General features: G+C 45.8%; 1 protein-coding gene across 2 annotated transcripts in view; it reads left to right on the top strand.

Annotated features, from left to right (window-relative positions):
* The window catches only part of CCDC112 (coiled-coil domain containing 112), a 530811-nt gene that overhangs the window by 155801 nt on the left and 359974 nt on the right, over positions 1-15036 (top strand). For both annotated transcript variants that reach the window (XM_069625516.1, XM_069625515.1), the window contains exon 3: positions 8650-8771. In XM_069625516.1, the coding sequence (XP_069481617.1) occupies positions 8650-8771 (122 nt within the window). The remainder of the gene's footprint in view (positions 1-8649; positions 8772-15036) is intronic.

Genomic DNA, 15036 nt, shown 5'->3' with positions numbered 1-15036 from the left:
GGTGAAGCCCTGCTGCAGTCCTGAGCTATCTACCCTTCGAGGGATAGCTCGGCTAAGGGAAGATCCAGTCCAGAGTCTTCTTCCCTTGAGCCTGGTGGGGATAACCAGCTCATCTTCTTCAGCCAGAGATCTCTGCCGTGGTCGAAATCGCTGCACACTGCTGTAGTGGTCCGGATAGCCACCTTCTGAGCCTCTCCTGTTTTTAAGGAGCACACCTTTGCGTTGTCGCTGCTGTCGACTTCATCCCTGTGTGGTGCAGACCCCCTTCAGACGTCCTCCTTCACAACGAAGCTCCAGGAATCGTGGGTCTGCGGGAAACCAACAGGAACAACTGCCAGGGCACCAGCTGCATTGTGGGAATAAGGTACTGTGTTCTACTCGAGGAAACTGGGTGAATCCCTTTTCTTCATCCTCAAGGCTCGTCCTCGTCTTCCCTCCTTCTTATAACATTTGCTTCCAAACATTGACAATATTCAAGTACTTTTTTGGCTACACGGAATTGTGAACTGTCTAACGGTGTGATCTACTGCACAAGCCTCCGGTGTCACCTATACCTGGCTCCGACCCTTTGACTTTTGAACTCCTGTTTCTGAGTGTTTCTCGATACTGTCTGCCTAACCTAAATATTGCCTGTGTTTTTTGCCTCCAACTCCCTCTGGGTATCTCAGGTGCTAAGTGTGTTTTTGCCCCGGTAGCATTTCATGTCACGGGTACACATTTATTTAGTAGACCAAACTGTCAAAAAGTGATCGCAACCGTATCCGCGGTATCGTGTTTTGTTCACAACACCGGTTCATTCAAACACAGGGTACTTACCTTGAGACTTACTGTACAAAGTGAATTGGTTAGTTGTAGTATATTTAATGTGTGGTTTTGTTTAAAGTTTAATAGAGGTCTTGTGTTTTTATAACTGATGGTTTAAAAATAAATGTACTTAGTTTTTTACCTGAAACCTTGAGTCAGTGTTTGCTTGAGTCAAGGTAATTGTGGTCCCTTTGTGTAATCTCTGCTACTGCTCATATACTTTTAGATAAGTCTGGCTGCTCTGCTACTGCTACCACTATAACTTAGTAGTACAGGCTTGTACCAAAGGTAAAACTTGTATTGCCACCTGTAGTCTGAATCGCGTGCAGTGGTCCCTAAGGGCACTGCACAGGATTCTGCCTAACGGGAGGGTTGGGAGAACCTCTCCGGTAAGATCCGCTCACCTCCCAGGTATTCACGGACAATTAGCTTTTACCCTGCATACACTCCCTTAACTGTCTCTATCCTACAGAACTCATCTTCTACTTTCCTCCACAATACATCTGAATAATCCCAGCAACACCAGACTCCAGTCTGATCCAGTCTGAGAGACCGCAGATTCTTTTACACTTAAGGTTAATCTCACGATCTGTAAGGCTCAAGGGTCTACGTGACCTGCGTCATTCCTATTAACGTTATGCCTTGCATTTAACAGACGCAAGTAGAAGAAGCTGCCTATACAGACTCTGCCTGATCTTCTTAACTACCTAACAACCCGGAGGACGCCCAGTCTCCTAGAAGCAAGCAGGGTTTTATTCCCCAGAGGGTTTCCCTGGCGGTTCCACTCCTTCCCGGCAAAGCTTGCTGCGGGTTGGAAAGGGATCACCAGGAGGCTTCTCATTATTGCCCCAAACCGCTGCCTCTGATTCAGGTTGGTGAACTTTGTGTTAATGTATTGTGGTTTATGCTCATACAAACCTCACAGGGGGGTTGGGCGTCTCAGACTTGGAGGCCTACTATAAAGCAGCACAGTTATGCATACTTATAGACCACCTAGAGCCGCAGTCAAAAAAGCAATGGGTGGACATGGACAACTCGATCTTTAACCCGGTTTCTCTGGAGTGGCTATGGGTGCCTCAGAGGGACGTCCCACATAGTATTCTGCAACACCCCATTCTAAAAGTGTTATTGTCGATTTGGAAAGAAGGAAACAACATGAGGTGGATCACAATGTGGCCCTCCCCACTGAGTTGCATCTTGGCCCCCCCCCCCGGTGGGAAATGTGCTAGCGGAAACTTTGCAGTTCCAAAAGGTGTATGAGGCGGGCCTGAGCAGAATGGAGCAGATGTGAGACGGGGGGGGGGGGGTATGCGTATCACTGGTGAAACTAGAAGACGTCCTGCAAATTGGTCAGCTGTCCCCATTCCGCTGTCTGCAGTTGAAGGGAGCTCTCAATGACGTACAATGGGGGAACAATTTACGTGGAGACCTCGCCCCCTTTGAATTAGCATTCATGCGTAATAGAGAAACAAAGGACCGCATAGCATGTTTGTAAAGGATATTACTGAAGGCGGACCCTACACAGGGCCCAGTTGTCAGGGAAAGATGGGCGAAAGATCTGCAAAGGGACATAACAGATGATCTATGGCTAAACATGTGCAGAAGGGTCCCACAATCTTCGGCCTCACTCCAGTATAGAATGCAGGCAATTAAGATTATACACTGCCGGCACCATCCCCCGTTCAACTGGCTAAGATGTACCCGAGCGCAGATGCACAGTGCTGGAGATGCCGGCAGCCAGGCGCTGACTATTACCACATGTGATGGGGATGTACCCATATTCAGATCTATTGGGGGCAGGTCCTATCATGGATCAAGGGGATTGATGGGATTTCAAGAGATCTATCACCGCAGGGCCTCCTAATTGGTGTATGGGACACAAACGAGGGGGCAGACCAGGGAAATCATATGATCCGCACCATGTTGGTGGTGGCCAGGTGCTGTGTGGCACAGTTGTGGAATAAGCGATAAAACTCCCACAGAGGAGAAGTGGCTCAGAAAAGTCAGGGGAATATACGAAATGGAATACATGACGCATTTCCTCAATGAATCAAGGGTTAAGATTGGTGAAATGTGGCTGCCTTTTTTAGCAAAATATGGTAATTAATTGACGTCAAGATGAGTCATGGTGCAAATTGTAATGTTTGCATCGTCTCGAACCTCACATGGTTATCAGTGTTTGCAGGAGCAGTGTGTTAGCTGGGGGAGGTAGGGAAAATAGGGGAGAGGGGTAACCATACATAGGGAAAAGTTAAGGAGTCCATCTAATGCCTTTTTTATTGATTGTTAGGCCAACTGTCAAATGGTACGTTAGAAAATGCTAATAAAACTTGATTTTCCAAAAATAAAAGTTGTAAGCCTATTGTGGTACGTGTCGAGACTTGTCCCAGAAGCTGTTGTTAGTTCAACTTTCCCCATTGAGGAGTTAAGTGGGGAAAGTGGGAAGAAACCTCACCACAGAGTATGAGTTGTAGAAGTAGGAGTTTTTATCCCAGCAGGTGAGTACACCAGGAAAAGGACAAATAGTGGTTAGTCCTGGCAGGGGAGTAGACCAGGAAAAAGAGTACTGTGACTGTGATAGGAGTGGCATTTACACTACTGTGTTTTGATGAACTGTTATATAACCATCCTGATTAAAGTAGAACATTCTGAATGAACCATCCTGTTTAATGTGTTGCTAATGAAGAAGGAATGCAATGTGATCAAAAGTGATTGGTCTTCTGAGAAAATAACCTTTTTTTACATTGAATTTTCAACTTGATGTATGAAGAAAGAGACTCTTTGGTTTGCCAGGCAGAAGTTTGTGAACGCTTTAACAATTGTCCTAAGAGTGAGAACCTTTTTGAAACTAAGAAAGTCACTTTGCCAAGTTTAGGACATATTGGATTCAAAGAACTGTGTATTCTACTTAGAGGTGGACTTGGATAGTGAAAAGAACTTTCCTGCAATTGAACTTTGGTTTGAAACATTCTGAATTGATCCAGGGGAAGGGGATCCAACCCTGGTCCCAAGGATTCTTGTTTTCTTTCTTTATGATTAAATCTGCTATTTTGCAAAGTTGAAAGCACCAACTAATTCCTGTATGGTTTTGTTGTATGTATTAATGTGAGGGACAGACACTTTTAGACATTAGGTCATTTTCCTTTAGCCTTAGTTGGTTAAGTAGGGAAAATCCTTGTTAGGTTATGGAAAGATAGGCGTTTGTCTCACCCTTTTATTATTTAATAAATGGCGACTTGTGAGAAAACACCTATGTGTCAGTCTCCCATGTCTGACTCTGACTCACACCACCTCGTCCCAGTTCTTGGCTAATCCTTTCCCGGGTGTTCTGTATGTTTCTTTTAGTTCTTTTTTTGTCTAAGTTTGTAGATGTAATAGTAGAGATTTCCCAATATCGTACAGTAGAGGTTTCTGGTTGAGTGGTGTAATGAGTCCATATCCCCCCTAGCTTCTGGGAGCAAGGGTTTAGGGAGGTCTTTCATGGGACGGGAGTCCTTGTCCCCATGAGTTGAGTCTCTCCCTATGAGGTCCTCCCACTTTTTACCACCCCTATGGGGACTATTAGGTAGCAGCCTCTCCTCCCTAGTCTCATAGGAAAGGGCTCCCCTTTGGGGAGGAGTGACAAGATCCGGTAAATCGTCACAGAGCCTACTTGCCTCCATAGCTTCCCCTGGCCTCTCCATTTCTATAGGTGGATGTTGCAGATAAAGGGGCGTGCAAGTTAAAGAATTTCTTGGCACTCCACCAGTGAAGTAATCCTGTGGAGCTGTTTTTGGTAGTTAAATTGAATTCCTGTCAGGGAAAGTCCATCTGAATCGGACCTTTTTTCAAAGGAATTTATCCACTATTAGGTTCAAGTTGTGCCTGTTTCTTAGGGTTGTGTAAGAGATTGGGAAACAGCTGAATCTTTGAGCCCTGGAAGGTAAAACAACCCCTGTCTCTTGCCATCTTTAATAGTTTCTCCTTCAAATTGAAGTTGTGTGGTTTGAAGAGAATGTCTCTACGGAGAAGGTTCCATGTGTTAAAATCACGGCAAAAATGGCAGTTTATACAACAAATCGTAGCAAAAAGGCTGTGGTTTTTTCCGCCGCAATCCATGTAAAGGATGCGGGGGACACCCGCTCAACACCCAGACCCATTCTACCATTTAAGGGGAGCAGGGGACACCCCTGCAACCGCCGCTCCCCTTACTCCTTTACCGGGTCAAACCACATCGTTTTTGCCATGATTTTTTGCACAGGCGACATTTTTGCCAAGATTTTATCACTGCATACCACAGAGAACAGAGTCCTTGTGCGCTCTGTCAAGTTCCATATAGAGTAGTGATTCATCAGGTAGCAGCTCCTCCTGGAACAGATTGTTAGTAGGCCCACAAGGTCGGCGCCTTCAGTGGTTTCTTTGAGATATTCTATCAGAGTTGTCCAACTCCAGGCCTCAAGGGCCAGGATCCTGATGTGTTTTCAGGATATCCCTCATTAATATTCATGAGGACACATTTGCATACATTTAGCATCTTTGTATGGAAATGTATCTCATGAATATTAATGAGGGGTATCCTGAAAACCTAAAGTGGATCTGGCCCTCTAGGCCTGAAGTTTGACAACCCTGAATGGGTGTTTCCTCACCATGAGCAGTTCTCAAGTTCTTTGCATTGGGTCGACAAGTTGTTTACCTTTTTTAAAAAAATGTATTCTGCCATTGTAAGGCACTTATACATCAAGTAAGTCTTGTTTCAAAGCGCCCACAGCAGGTAGCGAACATGGGAAAGAAAGCAAATATAACAATTAAAGATAGAGGCAGACCCATTAGGCCTTATGAGCATTCAGAACATGCAAGTGCACAGAGAGAGAAGGGATGAGGAAGTGTGGGTAAGTGCTAGGTGTACAAAAGAGGGAAGTGCTAAGGAGTAAGCAGTTAAGTGACTTGCTGGAAGTGGTCAGTTGCCAATAAATAACTAAGTGCAGGCCTGTGGTGGCTTGCTACTTCTCCAGATAGTTTGGGTTCTAGATCTGTCAAGTCATCTACCATTTGTTCTGTGGCATTGATCCTGTCTCCAAGGCTTGACAGTTCGGTTTTCAGGTCAGTCATGTTTCTGGTAACATCCGCTTTGAGTTCCGCCCACTCTATCGTTATATCATCTTGGAAACCTTGGACGAAAAGATGTCCTTTGGTGAATGCCTGGTCCTCTGACCACAGCAAATCCATCCCAGTAGATTGTGGAGAAGATCATGATGCAGGTTGCATGAACTGCTTCATCCTCCTTCAGCACTTCTATATGTTGGGAGCTCATTGTTGCATGTGATGTCAGAATTAATTCAGGTGGGAGACAACAATTAACTTGTTTGCATTGTAGGGTGTTTCCAGTATCCCTGGGGTCTCTTCCTATGAAGTGGTTGGGGTGATTTCCTAGTGTCCCAGCTTTCACAGGCCACTTGGCGGGACCGGGACTCAGACAGACTCTGCAATGAGGGATAATTTTTCAGGGAGCGGGAACTTATATATTGTATATGCTGAGATCATCATTGCCTTGTATATTAGTTTTAAGGGCTCACCAGTGGGTCTTTGTGGTGTCCTGTAATATGGGTCAGCGTTCCTCCCCCAGCTCTGCTTTGAACAGTGGGACTGCTGTGCTACCGCTGCCTCAAAATGGGTACTCTGCACTGTGCCTCGGAGTAGCATGGAAATTCACAATCTCTCTGCTTCCCACGGGGCATGCCTGAGCCTGCCGCCACCGCTGAAACCCAGAGGTGGACCTGTCTTTTTACAGGTGTGACCATCCATGGTCCACACTGCTGCAATCTAAACTAGGTGGTTTTAGCTCCCCGGGCTTCTCTTCAGGATTGGGTGGCACTCCGAGAACGTGCAGGTTCCCTTCTCCTCTGCCTTCTGCTGGCAACAAAAGTTGATTCGACAGTGGTCAGGCTGAAGGGGCAACATCTCAGGGCATTTCCAGGTGAAATCAGTCACGCTTCGGCTCAGAGTGCTGATGTGTTACTACATAGCTTCAGCACTCCACGTACGTCTCAGCCGCCATCTTGGCTTTGTCACGGTTTGTGCCACTATTAATTGACACAGCATGATATGACCTGATATGGCCCACAAAGATTTTAGAGAAGGTAGTTTGTACACAATTTCAGGCGTTTGTGGACAGGGAGAGTCAGTCTGTTGGATTAGCTACAATCTGGGTTCCGTTCCAAATATGGGATGGAGGCAGCTCTCCTAGCAGTGCACAATGACCTGTTGGAGGCTGCAGACAACGGGGGGTCTGCGGTATTATTGATGCTGGACCTTTCCGCAGCCTTTGATATGGTGGACCACTCGATTATGCTACAACGCATTAGGCATGCAGGGAAGGCCTTGGAAAAGGTAGTACAGTGGTTTGAATCCTTTTTTAAGGATAAGACGCAAAGAGTGGTCCTGGAAGGTTTCACCTCTGAGATGGTTTGCCTTGATTGTGGGGTGCTTCATGGTTCATCCCTGTCCCCTTTAATCTTTAATTTGTATTTTTGTCCAGTATTCAATATATTTAAGAGGTATGGTCTGCGATTCCATTCGTACGCTGACGAAACTCAGATCTACATTGAGATAGAGAATATTGACGATGCGTTTTGGAAATAAATTTGTGTATGGACAAACTTAATAACTGTATGACATGCAATCGGCTGCAGTTGAATGCAACTAAGACAGAGATGCTACTGTTTGGCCCTAAGAGTAAAATGTTTGCAGAGAGACAGAGACCCCTGTTGATTTTGGGGGAACATCTTCACTACGCCAAAAAAATTAAAAACTTGGGCTGTATATGGCACGAGAATCTTGCCAGTGAAGCACAGGTGTGGGCCAAGGTGAAGGCAGTATTCCATGCACTACGGTTACTGAGGAATGTGCTCCCTTTTATCATGACAGAGGCTCAGGCAGTGGTGGTGGGGGCAATGACCAACCCCCACCTGGACTACTGCAACAGCCTCTTAGCAGGAATCTCAACCAAACAAGTCACCAGATTGCAGAATGCGCAGAATGCTGCAGTTAGAGTGATAGGACACCTTAGGAAGTGGGACCATGTCTCCACGTTACTGAGATCCCTCCACTGGCTTATGGTGGAGGACAGGATTAAATTTAAAGTGGCATGCCTGATATATAAATGCTTGAGGGGGCTCGCCTCAGACTATCTTGCAGAGAAGATTGTCCGGTATTGCGCAAGTAGAGAGCTCCGTTCTGGAGACAAACTCTTGATCTGTGTTCCACGGTCCAATCTGATCTCCAGGGGAGACAGAAGATTCGGATTGTTCGGGCCACAAATCTGGAATGAACTCCCTCTGGAGATCAGAACATGTGAATCGCTGGCCATGTCCAGGAAAAGGTTGAAAACGTTTCTGTTTAGATAGACCTGTCACAGTTCTATAATTTAATTCATGCACTGTGTATGCTCGGTTTTAATAGTTGCCATCTGCGCCCGAATATAGTTGAATCTGTCTGGTGCGTGTTCGAAATTTAAAAAAATCTAATAAAGAATCAAACAACATAGCCAGAGAGCCAATGTGATGTCACAGCTAGTTCTAGATTACTGAGCAAGCACGTCTACAAGAAAAAACAAGACCTAGAGCTACAAATGATTGTCATATGTTTAATCTACCATGACTATAGTAGTACACATTATTTTGCAAAACACAAGAGGTTAATTCTGTTCTATAATGTTTTGTTAAATTATCAACATTTCTGAAGGACAAAAATGATCCTTTGCTGCTTCTCAATTCGCAACATTAAACGACAGTAATTTGTGTTGCCTCTTTTTGTTTCTTTGTTTTTATGTTAAGGTAATTTCTCATATCTTTCTTTTTTTCTTCTCAGAATTGCAAACCTTGAAAAAGACAAAAATGGACATCTGTACAGCAAGAAAAGTGATTTCAGGGCCGATTATAGCACACTGGAAGAACTGGAGCATAAATTGTCCAACAATAGGAAAGCAGAAAGTAGGACCGGTTTCCTTGTTGATAATTAATGCCCTCCTTTCCTCTTGTGTGGCGAGTTTACTAACATACTGCCAGTAAAATAGCTGAGCGAGGTAATCGCTTGCTTCAAATATCTGCATTCAACCTGGGACTGTAGGTGTGATTTCTAGCCAGCCAACCTAGTCTTTCAGAAGTCGATAAATCGAGTACCATTGACTTGTAGAATAACAGCTATTATTACAGTGCCTAAAAGTGGATAGTATCTGACATTAGTGACAAGACCTACATATAAGGGATGTATTAGCCACCTTTGCTCCCTAAAAATAGGCAAATACTCACAGAAAATAAATATAGGGAGTAGAAATACTTCCAACAAATATAGGAAATAGACCCATAGATAGGAGCATGTCCACCTGCTTTCACCCACAGAGCTCCATGAATATGTTTGGACCAGCTGTGCACATCATGCCACAAAATAAACCTCCTATTATTACTACCTTGGCTGAAGAGGTAAAAATGAATATTGTAACGGGCATGAATACAAAAGATTTCTAGTTTTTGAAGTTCAAACATTTTTTCCCGCTTATTAAAGACTTCCATTGGGAATAAGGCTGTTTTTACTCCGTGCAAAATCACTTTACTCTCCACTTTAAAAAATAGGGAGTAAAATGCTCCCACTTCCAAATCTTATCTGTAGCACTGTGTGTCACTACATAAAAATGTACCTTTATTATATTGAGAACCTGGTGTTCTTTACTGCAACTAGCCTGAGCTAGCCTCCAACAAACGCTCAATCAGAGCCCTTGAGAAATGGTGGCACAAAAAACATAACTCTAGAGACCTCACCAACCTTAAATCTCTGTGCGCAAACCGTAGGATTCTGATTACCGAGGCCAAAGCTGCTTACTATTCCACCACCATTGCGGCAGCCTCTAACAGGAACAAAGCCCTCTTTGAAGTAGTAAAGCATTGTACCAAACCCTCACCCGACCCAGAGGTACCAGCAACTCGGGGGGGAAAAATGCAACAGAATCAACCCATTTTCTATTGAGAAAATAGACAAAATCCAAAAGACCATAGAATCAACCTCACAGCAATATCATCCACTGAACCCCGGCTCACACAGTGCCCCTCTGGACCAAATTCTTTCCTCTCTTTCCCCCGGATCTTCTAAAAATGATTGCCTCTCTCAAACCTACTTTTTTGACGATATTATTCCGACCTCCATGATTAAACAATTGCCTCCCTCGCAGAAGGATAATTCCTGGATACCCTCAAGACTGGGCTCATATGACCTCTTTTGAAAAAACCAACCATAGATCCAGACGACCTGGCCAACAACAGGCCCGTTACAAACCTACAGTTTATTGGCAAAATATTGGAAAAAGTAGTTGCTACACAACTGCATTGTCCACAAGGCCTTCTGGGGCCTTGGGCCAAAATACCTTCAACTCTCTCTTGCTAAATATCTTCCTTCTCGAGCTCTTGCTCATCCACCTCCAACTACCTCAGGGTCAGCCGCTTCTCCAAGCAACGAGCTGGGGGTAGATCTCTCTCCGCAGCAGGGGCCTCCCTCTGGAACAGCCTTCCTGCCTCCCTGAAACTTGAGGAGAACCATCTCCGGTTCCGGAAGCACCTCCAAACCTTCCTCTTTGCCTCTGCTTTCTCTCCCTCTCTCCCCTGCTAAAATCACTGAACCTGCACTGAATCTGCAACTGGGCCACTCACCGATCTCGGTCCTTGGCCCAGCCACTCTTCACTGCACTGCCTACCTGCACTACGGGACTGTCTCTGTATCCTACAGTCCCTTCTCCCAGCACTTACCTTTGCCTTGCCACCAGCTGGCCCTTTTATTTATCTTGTATTCTACTAACAATGTACTGCACTTTCCTTGCACTTTCCACCAGCTGGCCCTATTATTTATCTTGTATTCTACTAACCATGTACTGCACTTTCCCCTCTCCCCTTCCCCTTGCACTTTTCCCAGTCCCCCTACCCTTGCACTTGCGCGATCTGAATGACACCTGGCCTAGTAGGATCGTTGTCTGTCTCCCCTTGTTCCCCCACCCCGCCTCATCGCGCCTTGAAACACTTGTGTACAGGCCGTTACAAATGCCATGCCATATCATATCATAACTACTCGCCAGAATCTAACAACTCCACCTCCTAAATGACTATCAGTCAGGTCCCGCCCAAAGTGTAGCATTGAGACAGCCACCACCCAGGTGGTGTATGATGCTCTCCAAATCATGGATAAGGGTGACTCATACCTCCTCATCCCCCTTGAACCCTCGGCTGCATTCGACACCGCCGACCACTGCATCCTTCTCTCACTCCATGCTGACAGGATGACATTCTCTGGCACTGTCCTGAATTGGTTTACCTCTTACATCTCAGGCAGAAACCAGGCTGTCCAGATTAATTTATCGCATTCTAACCAAATCCAGGTCTCCTGCAGAGTCTCCCAAGGCTCCATCCTTTCACCAATCCTTTTTAACCTTTATATGGAGCCTCTGGACACTCTCCTCAAAGATCCCAATATATCCATCCACCAATACGCAGACGATATTCAGTTGTACATGAGAGTAAATAGAATGCAGGACATCATTCGTCTCTGCGCTTACTTAGCCATCATCCAGTCCTGGATGTTGACTGCCTACCTCAAACTAAACCCATCGAAGACTGAAATTGTCCTCGATATGCGCATAGAGGGATTTGACAGACCACAACTCTCAGCATCAGAAAAATCCTTAGGCTTCACCATTGACAGCAATCTGTCCTTCCAGAAACACATAGCCAAGAAGGCCAAAATAGCCTGGTTCAGAATCTCTACCCTTTGAAAAATCAAACCCTTCATTCTGCTGCAGGACTTCCGGACCGTAGTGCAGGCCCTTGCGCTCTTGCGCCCCTCTCTTGACAGGGCTCCCAGCTGCTCACTTGGCTCCCCTAAAAGCAGTCTACTACGCTCACATCTTGATACGGAAAAAGACCAAATTACCCCCATCCTATGCGTACTACATTGGCTTCCACCCCAAGCCAGGATATTGTTCATGACTGCATGTATCCTCTACAAAGCAGTCCCAAGTAGCACGCCAGCGTACCTGGCGGTTAAGCTCTGCATAATCTGGTGGCACACGCTTCTCGCGTAGCAAATTGACCAACTGGCTTCAATCACAGGACCAAACTAAAAAATGGCTCCTCACCAAGGGCACTGCACGTACTGTTTGAGACCATAATCTAGATTTCACTAGACCTTCATTATGTATAGCCCTCTCACTGACTAATGTATATAAGTACACCTATCTTATGTTAGCAGTTGCTGCTTTTTGACTGTTATTTGTCTGATTTAGCGTTCTGTACCATGCCCTATCTTGCATGTATTGCATGTATTATGTTTCACTACCTATCTATAAGTGTGTATGTATGTATACTAAGTTGTCTTGACTAAGCGCCCAGATACCAGCAAAGAGAGGACCCGCAAACAATTCCTCTAATGGTTTGTGTCCTCCCACGTATTCCTCATCTTTGATAGTCGATATCCAGCTTCGGCAGAGGGCGCTGTGCGTCGATGCAGTCGACTCGATGTCCCTCGAGGGCCTCCGTCTCGAGGATGTCATCGAAGGCATATATAGCACATTGAGCACCCATTGGCTACAGTTCCGTTATTTCCGCGTGAGCTATTGCTTCGAGAAACTACAGAACGCTTCCTTTGTTCTTTGCGATAATGTCTTCTTCCTCGACACCTACTACCCCGAAGACCGGGTTCAAGAAGTGTCGAGATTGTGATTCTAAGATGTCGTTAACAGACCCACACCGAGTTTGACTGTGGTGTCTCGGGGTAGAGCATAAGACCTCGGCCTACTCCAAGTGCCAGTCAATGACTGGAAAGTCTCTGAAGGAGCGAAAGGGGAAATTGGCGGTAGGTAAAAGCCCCAGAAAATCCCCATCGACCTTCGTCCAATGAGCCGAGAGGCGAATCTCGTCGAAGGAAGAAGGTTAAAAGATCAAGATCGAGGATTGGCTCCCGCCACTCCTCATCGTCGTCGAGGAAGTCTTAAAAAGAGGCTCAACAGGATGTCTTCTTCGACTTCGTCATCAGACACCTCCTCTGAGTGGGTCTATTGTCCCACAAAAAAGTTCCACACCTGCCGAATGGGAAGCATTTAGATCTGAAATGCTAAAAATATTTAAAAAACAAAAACACTCGGCAAGCCATGCTCTACCAATCCTCATTGAGAGATTCGAGCCGTAAGTCCAAACATAGGTCAAGGTTGTCGATGCCATCTGTGCGCTCGATGCCAACTACGCCCTCGACATTGGCTGCGCCATAGACACCGGCTGTGCCCTCGCCGCCAGCCGTACCGTCAACGCCAACTGCACCATCTAAACCAATGGTGTCATCAAAGCCGAAAACGATTTTGACGACTCCTCGAGTGTCGAGTTCACGATTAAGCCTCTGATGTCTATCTCAGACAAGACCTACATTCCTTTGCCAAGTAAAGATTATTTAAAATGTCTCACCTCAATTTATGAGGAGAATAAGCCATAAGACAATAATGCGCCTTTTGGTCTACAAATTGGTACACCAAATGTGCCTGAAAGCTTTATTTCGGAAGAGTCAAGATTGCAAGATCTTAATGATAATTTACAAACAGCCAGTGGGGTAGACACCTTACCAGAGCTGGATTTCCAGATGCTTCATATAGACAGCTAATGTCTAGAGTTGTAGACTATATGTGGTGGAGTAGGCCTAACCTCCCATTTGAACAGGATGATCTGACGGACATCCTTGATAAGGATCCGTAAATGGATCCTATTTTAGCACTTCATATTGCTCTTCAAAAAAGGGTGGCAGCAATTGGGAGACGCCAGAGACTAATCCGGGAGTAAACAAGAATCTGACCAAAAAATGCCACCCTTCCAGTAGTGACCCGACTACCTGTCTAATCACCCCACTCCAGAGTCTGGTGGTGTAGGCAGCTACTGCAACTTCCAAACAGGCAGCTTATCCAACTATCCCTCCAAATAGGCATGACAAGAGAGTAGATGGATGGGCAAGAAAAGTATCTTCTGCAGGGAGCATGGCTCTTAAATCAGCCAAATACACATAATGCCTTGCAAAATTCTCATTCACTCTATGGGACTGTATTTCCATGGCAGCAGAGCACATTCCCGAGGGGGAGGGAGGAAAGAGGCGGGTTCTTGGCTATTGTTAGAGACGGCAAAGAAGCCACGTGTGAGTCTCTTCAATCGGGTCTGGATTCTGCTGACCGTATCAGCAGAACCATGGCAACTAGCACCGTAATACGCAGATTTGCGTGGTTGAGGAAGTCTGGATTTGCGCTGGATGTGCAATCCAGACTTCTCAACGTGCCTTTTGGTGGGTCTCACCTTTTTGGCAACAAGGCCGATGAAAGTCTTGAAAAGTTGCAGACCTCAAAGGCGGCAGCCACATCCTTAGGTGCCACTATTGGGCAGCCTCAGCTTTTTCGCCCAGTGGACAGCCTTGGAGGAGTAGATCTTTTTGCTACTACTCCTCAGTTCGAAAAGCAAGAGGAATAGCTGGTCAAAGAGGCCAAAGAAGATTCCCCTCGTGGTGGACGAGGGAGAGGTGCAAAGCCAGCTCAAGCAGGGGCATCCTTAACAACAGCCACTGCATCAGCCGCCTCAAAACCTCTCTGAGGTCTTGAGTCACAAAGCACCAGTGGTAGGCAGACTGTCTCAGCATCTGAAAGAATGGCGAGACATTAATTCAGATGCTTGGGCATTGGAAACAATAGCCCACGGTTACTGCCTCCCTTTCATTCAGAGACCTCAGAACCATCCACCGGGGAGCCACTCTTTGAGGGTTTCAGATCCGCTTCTTGTACAGGAAATTTTGACCCTGCTAGAGAAAGGCGCTATAGAACCGGTGCCTGTATTGGAGAGGAACAAGGGATGGTACTCTCCATATTTCCTAATGCCCATGAAGGATGGAGGACTTAGACCCATCTTGGACTTGAGATACTTGAACAAGTTCCTCAGGAATGACAAGTTCAAGAAGGTCACACTTTCTCAGATCCTTCAGGCCCTCCAGCTCCAGGATTGGATGGTGTCATTAGACCTTCAGGATGCTTATTTTCATGTGCCAATCCATCTCAAGCACAGAAAATACCTGAGGTTTGCATTTGGCAGTTCTCATTATCAGTTTCAAATTTGGGCTAACTTCTGCCCCAAGGGTTTTCACCAAACTGATGGCGGTGGTGGCAGCGAGTCTCGGGAGAGGGGGGGCATTCACGTCTACCCC

Source organism: Ambystoma mexicanum, chromosome 6p (genome assembly GCF_040938575.1).
Source record: "Ambystoma mexicanum isolate Mex_15411 chromosome 6p, UKY_AmexF1_1, whole genome shotgun sequence".
In the NCBI taxonomy this organism is placed as follows: Eukaryota; Metazoa; Chordata; class Amphibia; order Caudata; family Ambystomatidae; genus Ambystoma; species Ambystoma mexicanum.
This window is presented reverse-complemented; position numbering and strand designations above follow the sequence as displayed.